We start from the raw sequence: 13043 nt of genomic DNA on the forward strand, positions 1-13043 counted from the left end.
GCTATTCTTCAAATGAGATTCAGTGACTAAGCATAAGCCACAAGTATTTGGATTCAGATTAAATTAGTAACATTGGTTTGAGCAAAATTCAGAATCCCATTTGCCCCCCCCTCAAATATATCTGCATAATTTCCAAAATATCATGAATCCATGATATTGGGTCCTGCCTTCTCAGTGCCCTGTCTTCACCTTTGGATGTGGAAATATGATAAAGCAAAATTTCAAAAGGCATCAACTCTTAGCCTGGCCGCTAAACAAATGTAAGGCAAAGGCTACAGACTCCCAAGAATTGGGGGAAAGCAGATCACAAGGGCACATATATCTGCTGGAGTCTTCATATCTCCCCACAGGGAACATTTGCAACTTGGTATTTTACAAGACACAAGTATTAGCAGGAAGCAAAAGCATTTTGTCTCAGCCACACATTTATTCAAAGATAAAAACAGCCCTCAGAAAAGGAAGTGCTTTAATTTCCAAAGTGACACAAATGCCCAGATGATTGGGATTTCCTAAAATAGCTTCCATAAAGCGACACACTCCACGGAGATCAGGAGAGTGTATTCAAATTCCCATCTGTTCTGGTGCAGAATAGTCTAGAGACTCTGGACTTTTCCTAAATACAGGCTAGGAACAGTAAGGACAGTATAAATTAACTTATCAATTTAAATTTATCTGCTAGCTACTGAGAAAAATATCAACTGTATCAGTCATTCCAAATATCAAAAGATTATGAGACATCCAACAGGCAGGATAAAAAGTAGCTCATATCTGAGTATCTTATTCCTACTAAGCAAAACGTTAACAAAAAGTTGTTCTGTATGTAAAAGAAGATGAAATTGTGTATTAAAATTAATTGAAATTACTCCTCTGTTGAGACTGTGCCTGCATTTTTTAAATAAGCCAAACAGTGGAGCTCGATTGGCAATTTATATGTCTCCATCTGGCCATATTGCCCCTATGATAGGTACCACCTTAAAGCCTTTCAGTTAATTACTATGATGACAGCTTCATAACCTATTACTTGTTTTCTTGGCAGAATAAATCAAGCCATGGTCGGGACCATTTTTCAGAATTCACACCTCTTGCCTCTCTGAAGAGTCCAAGATACAGGAGCAATGACTGCAATACCCCAGCAAGAAGGTCTAGTTCTCATTCTAAAAAAACAATGTTTACGCATTGGAGAAACTATGATTATTCAGTACTCCCTTCCATCTTTGGCTATTCCAATAATAAGCGTTGTGATTCCAGTGCCAGGTACTACCACGGGGGTTCAGGTCTGGAAACATCTCTATGAGAGATCACCAACTCAAGCCTTTAAGAACTAGCAACTATTCCTCCCTCTCATTCCAACCCCCACTCCTACTACATCCGCAAATGACCATTTAACGGCACTGATTGAAATTTTGCTGGCTTTAACTGTCCGATGTAATAATATGACAAACTGGATCAAAGAGCATGGAGTACAAATCTTTCCCAGGAGTCTTGGCCTTCCTTATTATGTTTTAAACTGTTGAAGCAATGGATTTTTCTACACAGTCTGGCACTGTGAGGATGAGCAGCACTGTAATTTCACTTTGTCGAAAACCATCATCTCTTTTTTACTTGAAAGAGTCCTGCTTTAGTCAAACGTCATCTTCTGAGATCAGTGGTTAAAATTTTGTCAGCCCTCTAAATAAGCAACCATCTCAGACCCCCAGTGAAAGTCGCTGAGAACATACTTCATAGGTGCTGTTTCTGACTTGTGTTTGTCTTTTCTTTGCTCTCTCTGTAGAACAAACTGGTGTTTCCTCTGTGCAAATCTGCTTTCAAGAAACACTCTCTAATATCCATTTTATTGTAAGTCACCAAGTAGGACGTCTATGTGTGATTTTAAGACCCAACACCCTTCCCCACACTTTAGACCAATACATTTTTACTTAGACTGCCTACAGACCTTTGGGAAGTCAAGCTGGCTATCAAACGAGTGAAGTGGCCATGTAGGTATTGAGTTGAAAATAATTACGGAATTTAAGAACGTAGTCTTAGAAAATTAAAGAACGAACCAGTATTCTACCATTTTGCTACCTCTAAAGTAGAGTACAGATGTATTAGGAAGTGCTTTGCTACCCGAATTTTTTTTGTTTTCTCCCCTGTTGAGGAAAGGAAGTAATTGCTTCCATAACAGCTCAACTAGATAATACTGTATTTTAAATGCTGGTTTTTAATTTTTGATTTGAACTTTGAAAGGGAGAGGGAGACAGAATGTTTAACAGAATGTCTACTTAGTGACTACTTATATTTGGTAATGACCACTAGGTTAAGTTTTCCCCTCCCTCCTCTTTGAATGTGGATTCAACCATTCTTCAGAAAAGAAAAAATATGTGCATGGTTATGCAAACGCTTTATCTGTCATTTTAAATCATTACAGCCAGCTTGTACTTCGGCTCTATTCGTGGCTCTAGTTTTGCTGTGTACCGGTTTTCATAATAGCATACACAGATCAGTTCTGTTTCTTTTCTCCCAGTGTTTTATTTAGGGTGTCAACTTTGCCGAAGGATTACTTTATAGGAAAAAAAGTGTGTGTGTGGAAGAGAATGCACAGGTTCTCTCTCTCGCCTTCCTTGAACAGAGATTTGGGGGAGATGGGAACATAATGCTTTGAAAGGCAAATTGTGAACATTTTATTATACCAAAGATTACAGAGACAGAGAATCTGATGGGAGTTCCCATACTTCTCAAGTCTCACCCCCCTCATAACGCACAACATCTCAGCGTTTGTCATTTAAAATGAAGCACTTTCCATTTTCAGTGTTTACATACTGATAGTAATATACCAGAAGTTAATATTTATTTGACATTACATACTTGAATGTCTAGTAGAAATGTCCCCTACATAAAACACTGGTTACAAATACATATTTTTTAAAAATTAACTTGATGTGAGTATTGATTTTATACCTGTAGTAGTGACAAATCTCCTGTTTGGGTGTAGTTAACAAAATTATTTTTAATGGGTTTTTAAGAAATCTTAAAATTGCCTTTGCACTGAAATATTTTTCAATACTGTAGCTATTTATATATCTGTTATATGCATACATTTGTTAACACAACATTTCTATTGTTTTTTAATTGTATGTTTTAGAGAGTTTTTTTATACCTATGAGTTTTGGATCAGAATTTAGCTTATAGTGGAATTGTGGTTGAATGTTGAAATTCTGATGAATGTTAAAATTAGAAATAGGTTTGTTCTTTCAGATTCATCAAAAGCTACTGATTTTTTTTAAAAAAAAATTTTTTTGCTTTTGCTTGTGAATAATAGCTTTTAATGTGATAGTTTCTGCTTACAACCAGTTGCTGCTATCTACTATTCTTACATTTTTGTTCCATGAAGCTTTCTACCAGTTGCTTGTTTTTGTTTTGTTCATTTCCATCTTTTAGCCTTAAGTAAGAAGACCCTTTGCTTGATGATTTGAAAATGCTACATTCCTGCTCTGCCTACTAACAAAAATGGTTTACTGCAATATTCTTGCATCTCAACTGTTTCCTAAAAAGTGAATGATATTTCAACAGGCTGAAATATTTAATGGTAGTTTTTAAAAAAACAAACAAACACTTATGATTGATTGTATTGCATTAGAAGGAGAAATCTCAGAAACATAGAATTGTACAGTTGGAAGGGACCCTAAGGCTTTTCTAGTCCAACCCCTTGTAATGCAGGAATCTCAACACCCATCCAGTTTGAAACCACACCAGGCCCTGCTTAGCTCTGCAAATGTGCTAGCAGCTTTATTGCTGCTCCACTACCAGTAGGAGGATATTTTTGAATTTAAAGGAGGAATCCTGCTTCCATGATTAAGCAATCAGAGCTTTAAAAATACACTGTTTAAATGGGGGGGGGGAGGAAAGGCTCTATAGGCCTTCATTTTCTTTCTGTAATAGATGTACAGGTGTAATACAGAAGCTAAACTAGTAGGCCTTGGATATTCTTGTGCATAGCGATTTGGTGCACACATGCTGCTATATAGCAAGGGTGGGAAAACCTGGGACCTTTCAGATGTTGCTGGAACTCAACTTCCATTATTCCTGAACATTGGCTATGCTCATTGGGGCTGATGGGAGCTGGAGTCTCAACCACATCTGGAGGGCCACAGGCTGCTCATTCCTGCTCTACACATGAGGATCTGCCCAGCTGAATAAATGGCTGATGCTGTCAGTGGTGAGGCATAACCTAGATTTACTTCATTACCCTTGGAAGATCAGAAAGTCTGAACTGTCAGAATTTGGTCATCTGTTCAGCATTGTGCTCGTGTCACAGTTGATGATGGATGCAGAGGATTTTTCATGTGCATTTGGGGACCAAGTGAGAGAGGAGGAAATAATTCTAGAAGGATGATCAATGCACAGAAATATATTTCCATGCACCCGGCTGGATTAGGAGAATTAGTCAGGCGCAACAACCAACGATCAATAGTAGGGTTGCGACCTCAGTCAAAAATGTAAAATTGATAGAAATTTATATGAAGAGAAAAACTCCATTCTGTGTCACACAAATGGCCTTGTCTCAATTGTTGAACATCTAATGTGTAAACGTTTCAAATGCTTTCATAAATGTGTTGGAACTGGAGGGCATCAACCAAATATTCATTAAGACTAAAACATATACATCCATTGAAACTCTACTTATTCTTTAGAGTGGCTTGCAGTAATATTCAGATAATTTTGATGGCCCTCAGTAATTATTAATTTATTCAGCTCTTTAATATACAGTACCATTTATTCACTTGCATCAGCCTATTTATCCCACTGTAATGCAAGTATCAAACGAAGGAAACTGCACTAGTTGGTGATATCAGTGAGATCATGTTGAGAAGCTTTAATGGAATTCTGTCGAGTATTATAAGAGAGAAATATGTACATGATTGTACATTGCACAATTGCACACTTCAGTTTATACAGCTTTACCTTTGTTGAAAGAAGTACAGAATTTTAATTGTATATTGTGTCTGGACAAAATTCTGTCTTGTATGCACTATCAATACTCTTTCAGTCTATAATGTGTAATTGGCAAAAACAAACAATCAGCTTTTTGGGAATGGTGGATCATAGTTATCAGTGCATTAATCATTAAAATATCTTTACTCATCAGCACCAAATACTGACATGTATTTTAAATGGTATAATGATAGGTGCACTTATCTGATGATAATTCAGCCTTCAAAACTACTGTTTAGACTAAGCTATAACACTTCATTAACTGGATCAAAGCAGTCTCGAATACTAAGGATATAAATAAATATAAATATATATAATATACATGTGCATTACTGTAAAGTTTATTTTCAGTGCTGTTTTTAAACTTTCTTTTCCGTAAATACCTAAACATGAATTCTTTATATTAATATTTTTGAACTTTCTGTAGATTGTATAAAGCAGTAGATGTTTAAATCTGCTTGCAATAAAATAAAATTTGCATATTTGTTTTGGGGTGTGTGCTTGTTTTTACTGAGCAAGAGAAGTCATTTAGAAGAGAAGAGGGAAATATATTCAATTCAAAACAAAAATGTTGCATTCAACAAACATTTCAGTTTCTAACTGCAGTTTTGCCCATTTGTTTATACGCTGCAGGCATTCACTAGTTCCACATACAGTGTTTCCGTTAGTGCACCAACTGTAGGCACTTTCAAGTAGTCACATTAAATCTCAAAACAGTGGGTACAGTGCTAGATTATTTTAATTCCCCATGGTTGTTGTTTTTTAACCAGTGAAGATGTGAGAATGCTAATTCCTGCACAGTGCAAGCTTTCCTATATGGACTGACACATTATAGCAGGATTTTCAGGACTCAAAATCAGCCATAACTTTGGATGAAGAAACCCAGAGAAGATGTAGGTGTTATGAACAGACTAAAAGAAGAACTACTTTAAGCTTCATATATAGAAACACTTCTGTTGTCATAACAGAATGAAATTTAGTTCCTCCTGATGTGTACGGTACTTGTGTGGACCAAAATCATAGCGTGTCAAGAAAACAGCCCACTGCCGCGCGTTAGATTGTGATACCATAGCTACTTGGGGGAACAGCGAATTTGGTTTTTTTATGTGTGACATGACAGGGAGTGGCTGCCTTCATTTAAAGAACGGCAATTTGTATTAAGAACAGGAACAATGTAAATAGCAGAAACCCTCACTCAAGTCGTTCCCTTCGTGAGGGTGGGTTTTTCATGATCACAATCACCCAATAACTGATGCTGGAAAAACAACCTGTAACACAAGAGTTAGAATTTTGTATTATGGCCTAGAGTTAAGACTCCATGCCTTGAACTTTCCTTTGTTCTGCTTTTCAGTATCAGTTGTACTCTACGCAGCCAGCAATAAAGAAGCATGTTTGTTTGTCTGAAGTGAGAAGCAAGAATTAATTCATTCTGCAGTTGTGATTAGCATAGCAGGATTTGGTGCTTATTGCTAAAAGGTGAAATAAAGCGATAACTTAAAGTGAGCTGAAAAAATATTTACCATAAGTTACCCTTTATTCTTTTAAATTACTCACATAGTGGCTATTTCCCCCCTTATTTTTCATGAGTATTTGATGGCAAAGGATAAAAACAGCCTTAGAGGAACAGAAACACTGCTTTGTGTACACTACGGATCACTGTTTGGTTCGCCATCTAGGCTGTAACTCAGGTATAATTTCTGATTTTATCAGAGTGCACAGTTCAGCACGAAGCCTTTTCAGGTTTTCTGGGCAGAAAAACCAGCAACCAGTAAATCCCCCCCCCAAAAAAAATGCTTTCCACAATTAGTTTCCAGATGCCTCTATAGCAGGCATCCCCAAACTGCGGCCCTCCAGATGTTTTGGCCTACAACTCCAATGATCCCTAGCTAACAGGATCAGTGGTCGGGGAAGAAGGGAATTGTAGTCCAAAACATCTGGAGGGCCCAAGTTTGGGGATGCCTGCACTATAGCAACCAGTTAAAAAGCTTTCCATTGGTTGTAGAACAGGAAGTAAAATCTAAAGGTCAGAAACATGACTAGCAAGAGGGTCTCAAGGATGAGTTAACAAACACACCCTAAAGTATCTATGGTGTCATGATACATGGTTAAAACAGACTTTTTGGAGAAAGCAAGCTCCGCACAAGTTTTTAACTTGTCTAAACTGTTTTATTTGTTTACATCCTCTTGTTCACTGCATCCTCTTTTTTTCATGGCCTTCAAACTATTTTTTGTTGTTGTTAATTTGACCTTTATATATAGCTCATTATGTAAATTAACACACTTTTTGCATGGGGAAGGCTAGAATTGGAAGGTCGCTGCCTTTCCATTCCCCTGGCCTGGACCTCACATCCTCTCTACCAGTTTTTTTGGGGGGTGCAGTGGAATTGGTTAGTGTATCGTTTCCCTTCCTTCTCACCCTGAAATACGCCACCTAGACGTGGCTGCCCCACCTGACAAGGAAGTCTAACTGCAGGATGAATTATTAGACACAAGTTACCATATAGCACTCTTGCAGCCAGGCAAACTCACTGGAAGACACTTTTGCCCACACACCCCTCATGATAGCCATGTTCAAATATATAAAAGGATGTCATATAGAGGAGGGTGAAAAGTTGCTTTCTGCTGCTCCAGAGAAGCGGACACGGAGCAATGGATTCAAACTACAAGAAAGAAGATTCCACCTAAACATTAGGAAGAACTTCCTGACAGTAAGAGCTGTTCGACAGTGGAATTTGCTGCCAAGAAGTGTGGTGGAGTCTCCTCCTTTGGAGGTCTTTTAGCAGAGGCTTGACAGGCATATGTCAAGAATGCTTTGATGGTGTTTCTTGCTTGGCAGGGGGTTGGACTGGATGGCCCTTGTGGTCTCTTCCAACTCTATGATTCTAAAAACTCAGCTCTTGACAGAAACTTTATTTCATTTCAGAGACATAGAGACGGATATATTCAGAGTAGACGTGTCGTGTAAACTTCCGTTGAGATACTATGTGTCTACATACAGACACATACACGCACACAACTCTCAATTTACACAGCACAGTCCTTAACAAGTCGACTCAGAAGAACGCTCAGTTGAATTCAGCTCCCAGGTAAAGAGGGGTTAGGCAGGACTGCTGCTACACCTTCGGAAACGAGGCTTTATGAGCGCAAAACAGCAGCAGCTGTCCAGACGCAAAGCGGGAGGGAGGAGGCAAGAATAACGGGTAAGAAAGAGGCAGAAGCAAGACCGAGATGTTATATTCAGGTCTCCTCAGAAGTACGCGCGGCTGAGTCCAGAGGGGTTTACTCCCGGGGGCGAAGAGCAGGTACCAGGACTGCAGCAGCCTAAGCGTGACTCCATCCTGCAAAAGGAGAAACAACAGGGAGGGAAGAGGCGACGAGCCGAGCACAGGGCTACTTCCGTTTTTCCAGCCCCTCAGGTCCCTTTTTTTGCTCAGTGCAGCGCATCCTCCTCCTCCCCCCCCCCCACCGGCAACAAAGGAGCCCTGGGCACCCCGCTCCCCTTCCTGCCCGGAATAGCGGTGGGCTGGAAGGAGTGGGCGGCGCTCGGCTTGCACGCAGGCGAGCCCGGCGAGGCTGAGGAGGTGAGGGGCGCCGTCGGTGCTGCTACCGCTTTCCAGCTCGCGCCAACTCCACGCGGCGTCCCGGGCTGCCCCGGAGAAAGGAGGCAGGTCCTCCCCGTGCCGTAGGCTGGAGAGGAACTTGCGAGTGAAGAAGGGCGCAGAAAAAGAGGAACACTGGTAGGCGAGGAGGGAGGGAGCACCTTGCCGGGTAGCGCCGTCGCAGCCTTCAGAAAAAGCAGCAGCAGCAGCATCCCGACCCCGGAGGTGAGCGCGAGTCATGTGCTTTGTGTGTTTGTTTGGGTTCAGGCGGCTCCTCCTAGTCGAGGGGTTAGCCGTGGGGTGGCTGGGTGGGGGAATGATTTGAATTCCGGCTGCTCCCGCCTTTACCAGCTCTCCTACTCAGTGCACGTTAGTTTGGGGTGGGGTGGGTGCTGTGTTTGTTTCCTCGCCCTCCTTTGCTGGGAAAGAAAGGTGAGGAGAGGTTAGCTGCAAAACGGCGCTTCCCGCGCCCTCACGCCCCGCCGGTTCCTTTGTGAGTTTGTAGAGAAACCTCGGACTCCCAGTTTTGCTTCGAGAGCACCGGCTGGTCGATGGGGCTTGGAGGCAAGGGCCGTAGCTGTGGGGTAAGATAGGGCTTTGCCTTGCATGCAAAATGGGCCGGGTTAAATTCCCTCAGGCTCTGTTTTTCTGTAGGCCTGGGGGGAAACTCCTGTCTTGCAACCCCTAGATTGCTCCTGGCGGTCTGCAGAGACTCGTAAATCCCTCTAAGTTCAAGGGACTTCTCTAGCTTAGTAACTGAAAAGTGCTTGAGTTGTCCACCTGTAATGTCAATTGTTGTATATTGGAGGGAATTAGACCAGGTGTGTCTTGCCATGTCATAGATGTTGGTGCTGCCCTGAGAAAAGATGCAGTTGCTAAAATTCCTTTGCTCTGAAAGGCACAAGGACAGACACCTTGGACTGTTGTGTGTTGTTCCTCTTTCACATTTATTTGTATTAGACATATCCCGCACTTCATCTTAAGATCTCAGGACGGTTCACAATATATGTTTTCTCTATCAGCTTTAATGTCCCAGCTGCAAATGGGAATATTGAGAATTTATTTTAACAAGTTTATATAACTATGTTAGAAACTGAGGTAGGAGCTAAATGGCACCTTAAACCTAGGTTACGGGCCATAGCTGCCAAGTTCTCCCCTTTTTTAAGGGAAATTCCCTTATGATTAATAGGCTTCCTCGTGAGAAAAGGGGAAACTTGGCAGCTATGTTACGGGCGCAGCAACAGAATGTCCAGGTGAGTTTTTTTTTATAACAAGAATACAGAGTTGAAAATGAATGAACTGCAGCTAAAATATTATGTTCATTTTTCACATGGTCTAGTCCTTCCCCTGCCCACCCCCTTAATATCCTTAGGAGGGTCTTTCCCCCAGTCTTCAGAGAGTAGCTGGAAGTGGGGCGGCAGAAAAAGCTCACGCTAATGAAATTCCCTGTTGCAAAATGCGCCTAGAATAATGGGAGTTTCGAACACTGTTATATACTGCTTAGTCATCAACACGAATAAGCTGTTTACATGAAGCAGACATTAAAATTGCCAGGAAAATCAGATGTTAAAAAACTTAGGGAACCTTAAAAAATATCAAAATAGAAATGAAATTAGTAGTTTCAAAAATGCACGTTATAAAATAAAATTACATATTCAAATACACATCAGATATACATGTCTGAGTAGGCCTAATTAGAGTCGCATGCTTCAGTTACTGCGTATTGGTATAAATTTGTGGTGGCTGGTGTCCATTGGAACCGGGAATATGGAAGGCAGAGAAGCCAAGAACAGGTCTTGGGATCTTCCTAAAAAATGTTCAGCAAGTTTCGGGGTATTCTGGTTTTTCTTTTTGAAATATGGCAACCCTAAAAAAGAACCAACAAATTCTACTTCCATCCCCTGCCTGCCTGCTGAAGCAACAAAACTAAGGAAGAGGAGGTTGCCACATGAGTTCCAACCTCAGACTGCTTGTAAGCAAGAAGTCAAGCATGACTTTCATGAGACTTAACTCACAGTTCGGTGGTAAGGTTGCAGCCACGGATGGGATCAGTTAACATTTTGAAAGGATAGATAGTGTGGTTTGTTTTTGTTTTTAGGTGCATAAATTGCAGTTAATGAAAAAATGGCAATCTGAATCCGGTCTGGGGAGCAGTAGAATGGGATGGAGCTTGTACAGCCATTGCTGCATAAAAAGCCCTGCAACACCTGTCAGCCAGGTATAAGTTGTATACAGCACCTACCTGGATAGGATTCTTGGGCAGCCCTCTTGCCGCTGAAGCACCTTATTTCAGGATCCTCTAATGGCAGTAGCATTGCCTCTTCTGTGCTTTTTGCTGGATCCTTACCCTCCCCAGCGACATAGGTTGGATATTAGCATCACAGCCTAAAAATATAATTTATATCCATAGATAATGAAAAAGCCCAATCCTATTTTATGTTGGAAGTTAAGTTCCACTGTATTTAACAGAGTTTACTCCCAGATAAGGTGTGCAGCCAGGCATTCTTCCTTGCGAGTAAATTCCATTAAGCACAACGGTGCATACAGTACAACCCCATTAAATGGAAGCAATTGTTGAATTTATTATCTTGGTCTTGTGTTAAAAAAATGTACATTATATTTCAAGAAAGAGTCCTGTATTAAAAATCTATATTTTTCCTTTTTTCATAGAAGTAAATGTTACAAAGAGATGGCAACCAGTAGGGTGAAGAAATATCATGTTGTAATAATCTCTTTCAGGTTAATTGTTCCCCTTTTCCCTGTGTGGTTGGAAAAAAATGCCATGTCTCAATTTAATTCACAATTACATTTTGCTTGGAGCTGCTGAGCTACTGAAGTTCTCTTGAACATTGGAAATTGTATACAGTACACTTCCATGTGTTTTCCCAAAAAAAGTGACTTTTTAGCAAGGTGCACAATAATGCAGGGTGGGGGGAGGGAAAAACTTTATATCTTGAAATATTAAAGTATATTTCATACCCCTTAAAATTCATATCCATTTAAATTTTACAAAATTATGTGGTTTGGTTTGGTTGGATTTGTGACGCTTTTGTCACCCTTTGGACAGCTCACAACATATAACATAACCCATAACCCTAAAAATACAACATATAACAACATATAACATATACAACATATAACATAACCCATAACCATAAAAATACAGTATTTCAACAGCTAAAAATGAGAATCCCCAAACCTTAAAATAACCTACAAGCAGCAAGCCAACAGCAGAATAGCCTTGCTCCATATATGCCCTCTGGAAGAAATTTTAGTTTTATTTGTCAACTAGATGAATAAAGTATTCATAGTAAACAGCCTGCCAGACTTTCCTGGGGGGAAGAGTTCTACATGAGGGTGCTGCTACTGGAAATGCCCTTGGCTATATATGGCTTTTAGTTTGTCACCTGGTTAAAAATGGATGAAAACAGGGAATTTAATGCATTTTAAATGTCTTCTGTCTTGGGCAAAATTCATCTCTGCCGAGAATTTGGTTTGGAGCTGTTGCTTTTGAGACACAAGCTGCCAGAATGCTGAAAGTCCCAGGATTTTTTTTTATTAAATCTTATGCATACACAGTTATTTATTTTTAAAAGCCTCCTGCCCTCAGCTTGATGACAAGTTTCTGAAAGGAACCAAAAATAAGAAAAGTACCCTGACGGGCAAATCATTATCCTATTTGTGTTTATTCAGAAGTAAGCCCCGTTTAGTTCAGTAGGATTTACTCCTAGGGAAGTGGACATAGGGTTGTAGCCTCTGTGACTTCTGGCTCAATATCTCTTCAGAAAATTTAACATTTAGGCTAATCAATGCCAGCTATCTCTATAATCCTGCCAGGTTCAGCTTGTGAGAGGTTATTTGATGCTTCTCAATATGCCAGAAATCATTTTCTGAAAAGGGATGTTACATTATGAGATAATATATACAGCATTACAAAGGGCAAAATTATCAGCAGCTTGGTCTTTTGTCTAAAAGCATTTGCACGAATTAAATATTTGTTAGGCCTACAGAATAAGCAAAATCTGTATTCTAATTTTTGAAACAGTCCCTACAAAGTGGCCTCCAGTTTAGAACTAGGGGATGTGTTGTATTTTACAAGGTGCAGAAAACCTAAGAACATGACCATGTCCCCAGATGAGCTGCCGCTGCTTGTGGAATAAACTTTTTTTTTCCTTTTTAAATTGTAGGAATTGAAGTCAGATACTTTCATGTCTAATTACTGGAGGTTTGTCCTGTGTAAAGAAAATGGAAGTTGCAGCTGTTTTTCAAAAGAAAATCAACCTAATGAAGGGAAAGAAGATATGGATCACCACATTGTGGTATCGGACATCATCCGGCTTGTGCAAGATAAGCAGAAGATGTTGGCAGTACAGCCAGGTAAGGCAATCTGTGCTACACCTTAGAAACACTTTACAATAAAGCAAGTCTTCCTCTATGTCATATATAAAGTCACAAAGAAAATCGACAAAGCAG

General features: G+C 40.1%; 2 protein-coding genes across 5 annotated transcripts in view; both read left to right on the plus strand.

Annotated features, from left to right (window-relative positions):
• Positions 1 to 5457, plus strand: part of ATP11A (ATPase phospholipid transporting 11A) — a 109403-nt gene extending 103946 nt beyond the window's left edge. Inside the window, exon 29 of one of the 2 annotated variants that reach the window (XM_060273372.1) lies at positions 1037 to 5457. In XM_060273372.1, the coding sequence (XP_060129355.1) occupies positions 1037 to 1294 (258 nt within the window). In that variant the 3' untranslated portion in view covers positions 1295 to 5457. The remainder of the gene's footprint in view (positions 1 to 1036) is intronic. The other variant, XM_060273373.1, reaches the window with a different exon arrangement.
• Positions 5458 to 8583: 3126 nt separating this feature from the next.
• MCF2L (MCF.2 cell line derived transforming sequence like) overlaps positions 8584 to 13043 on the plus strand; it is a 136878-nt gene continuing 132418 nt past the window's right edge. Inside the window, exons 1-2 of one of the 3 annotated variants that reach the window (XM_060273375.1) lie at positions 8584 to 8795; positions 12758 to 12947. In XM_060273375.1, coding sequence (XP_060129358.1) covers positions 12779 to 12947 — 169 coding nt within the window. In that variant the 5' untranslated portion in view covers positions 8584 to 8795; positions 12758 to 12778. The remainder of the gene's footprint in view (positions 8796 to 12757; positions 12948 to 13043) is intronic. The other 2 variants (XM_060273381.1, XM_060273388.1) reach the window with 2 other exon arrangements.

This window comes from Zootoca vivipara, chromosome 4 (assembly GCF_963506605.1).
Source record: "Zootoca vivipara chromosome 4, rZooViv1.1, whole genome shotgun sequence".
Taxonomy (NCBI): domain Eukaryota; kingdom Metazoa; phylum Chordata; class Lepidosauria; order Squamata; family Lacertidae; genus Zootoca; species Zootoca vivipara.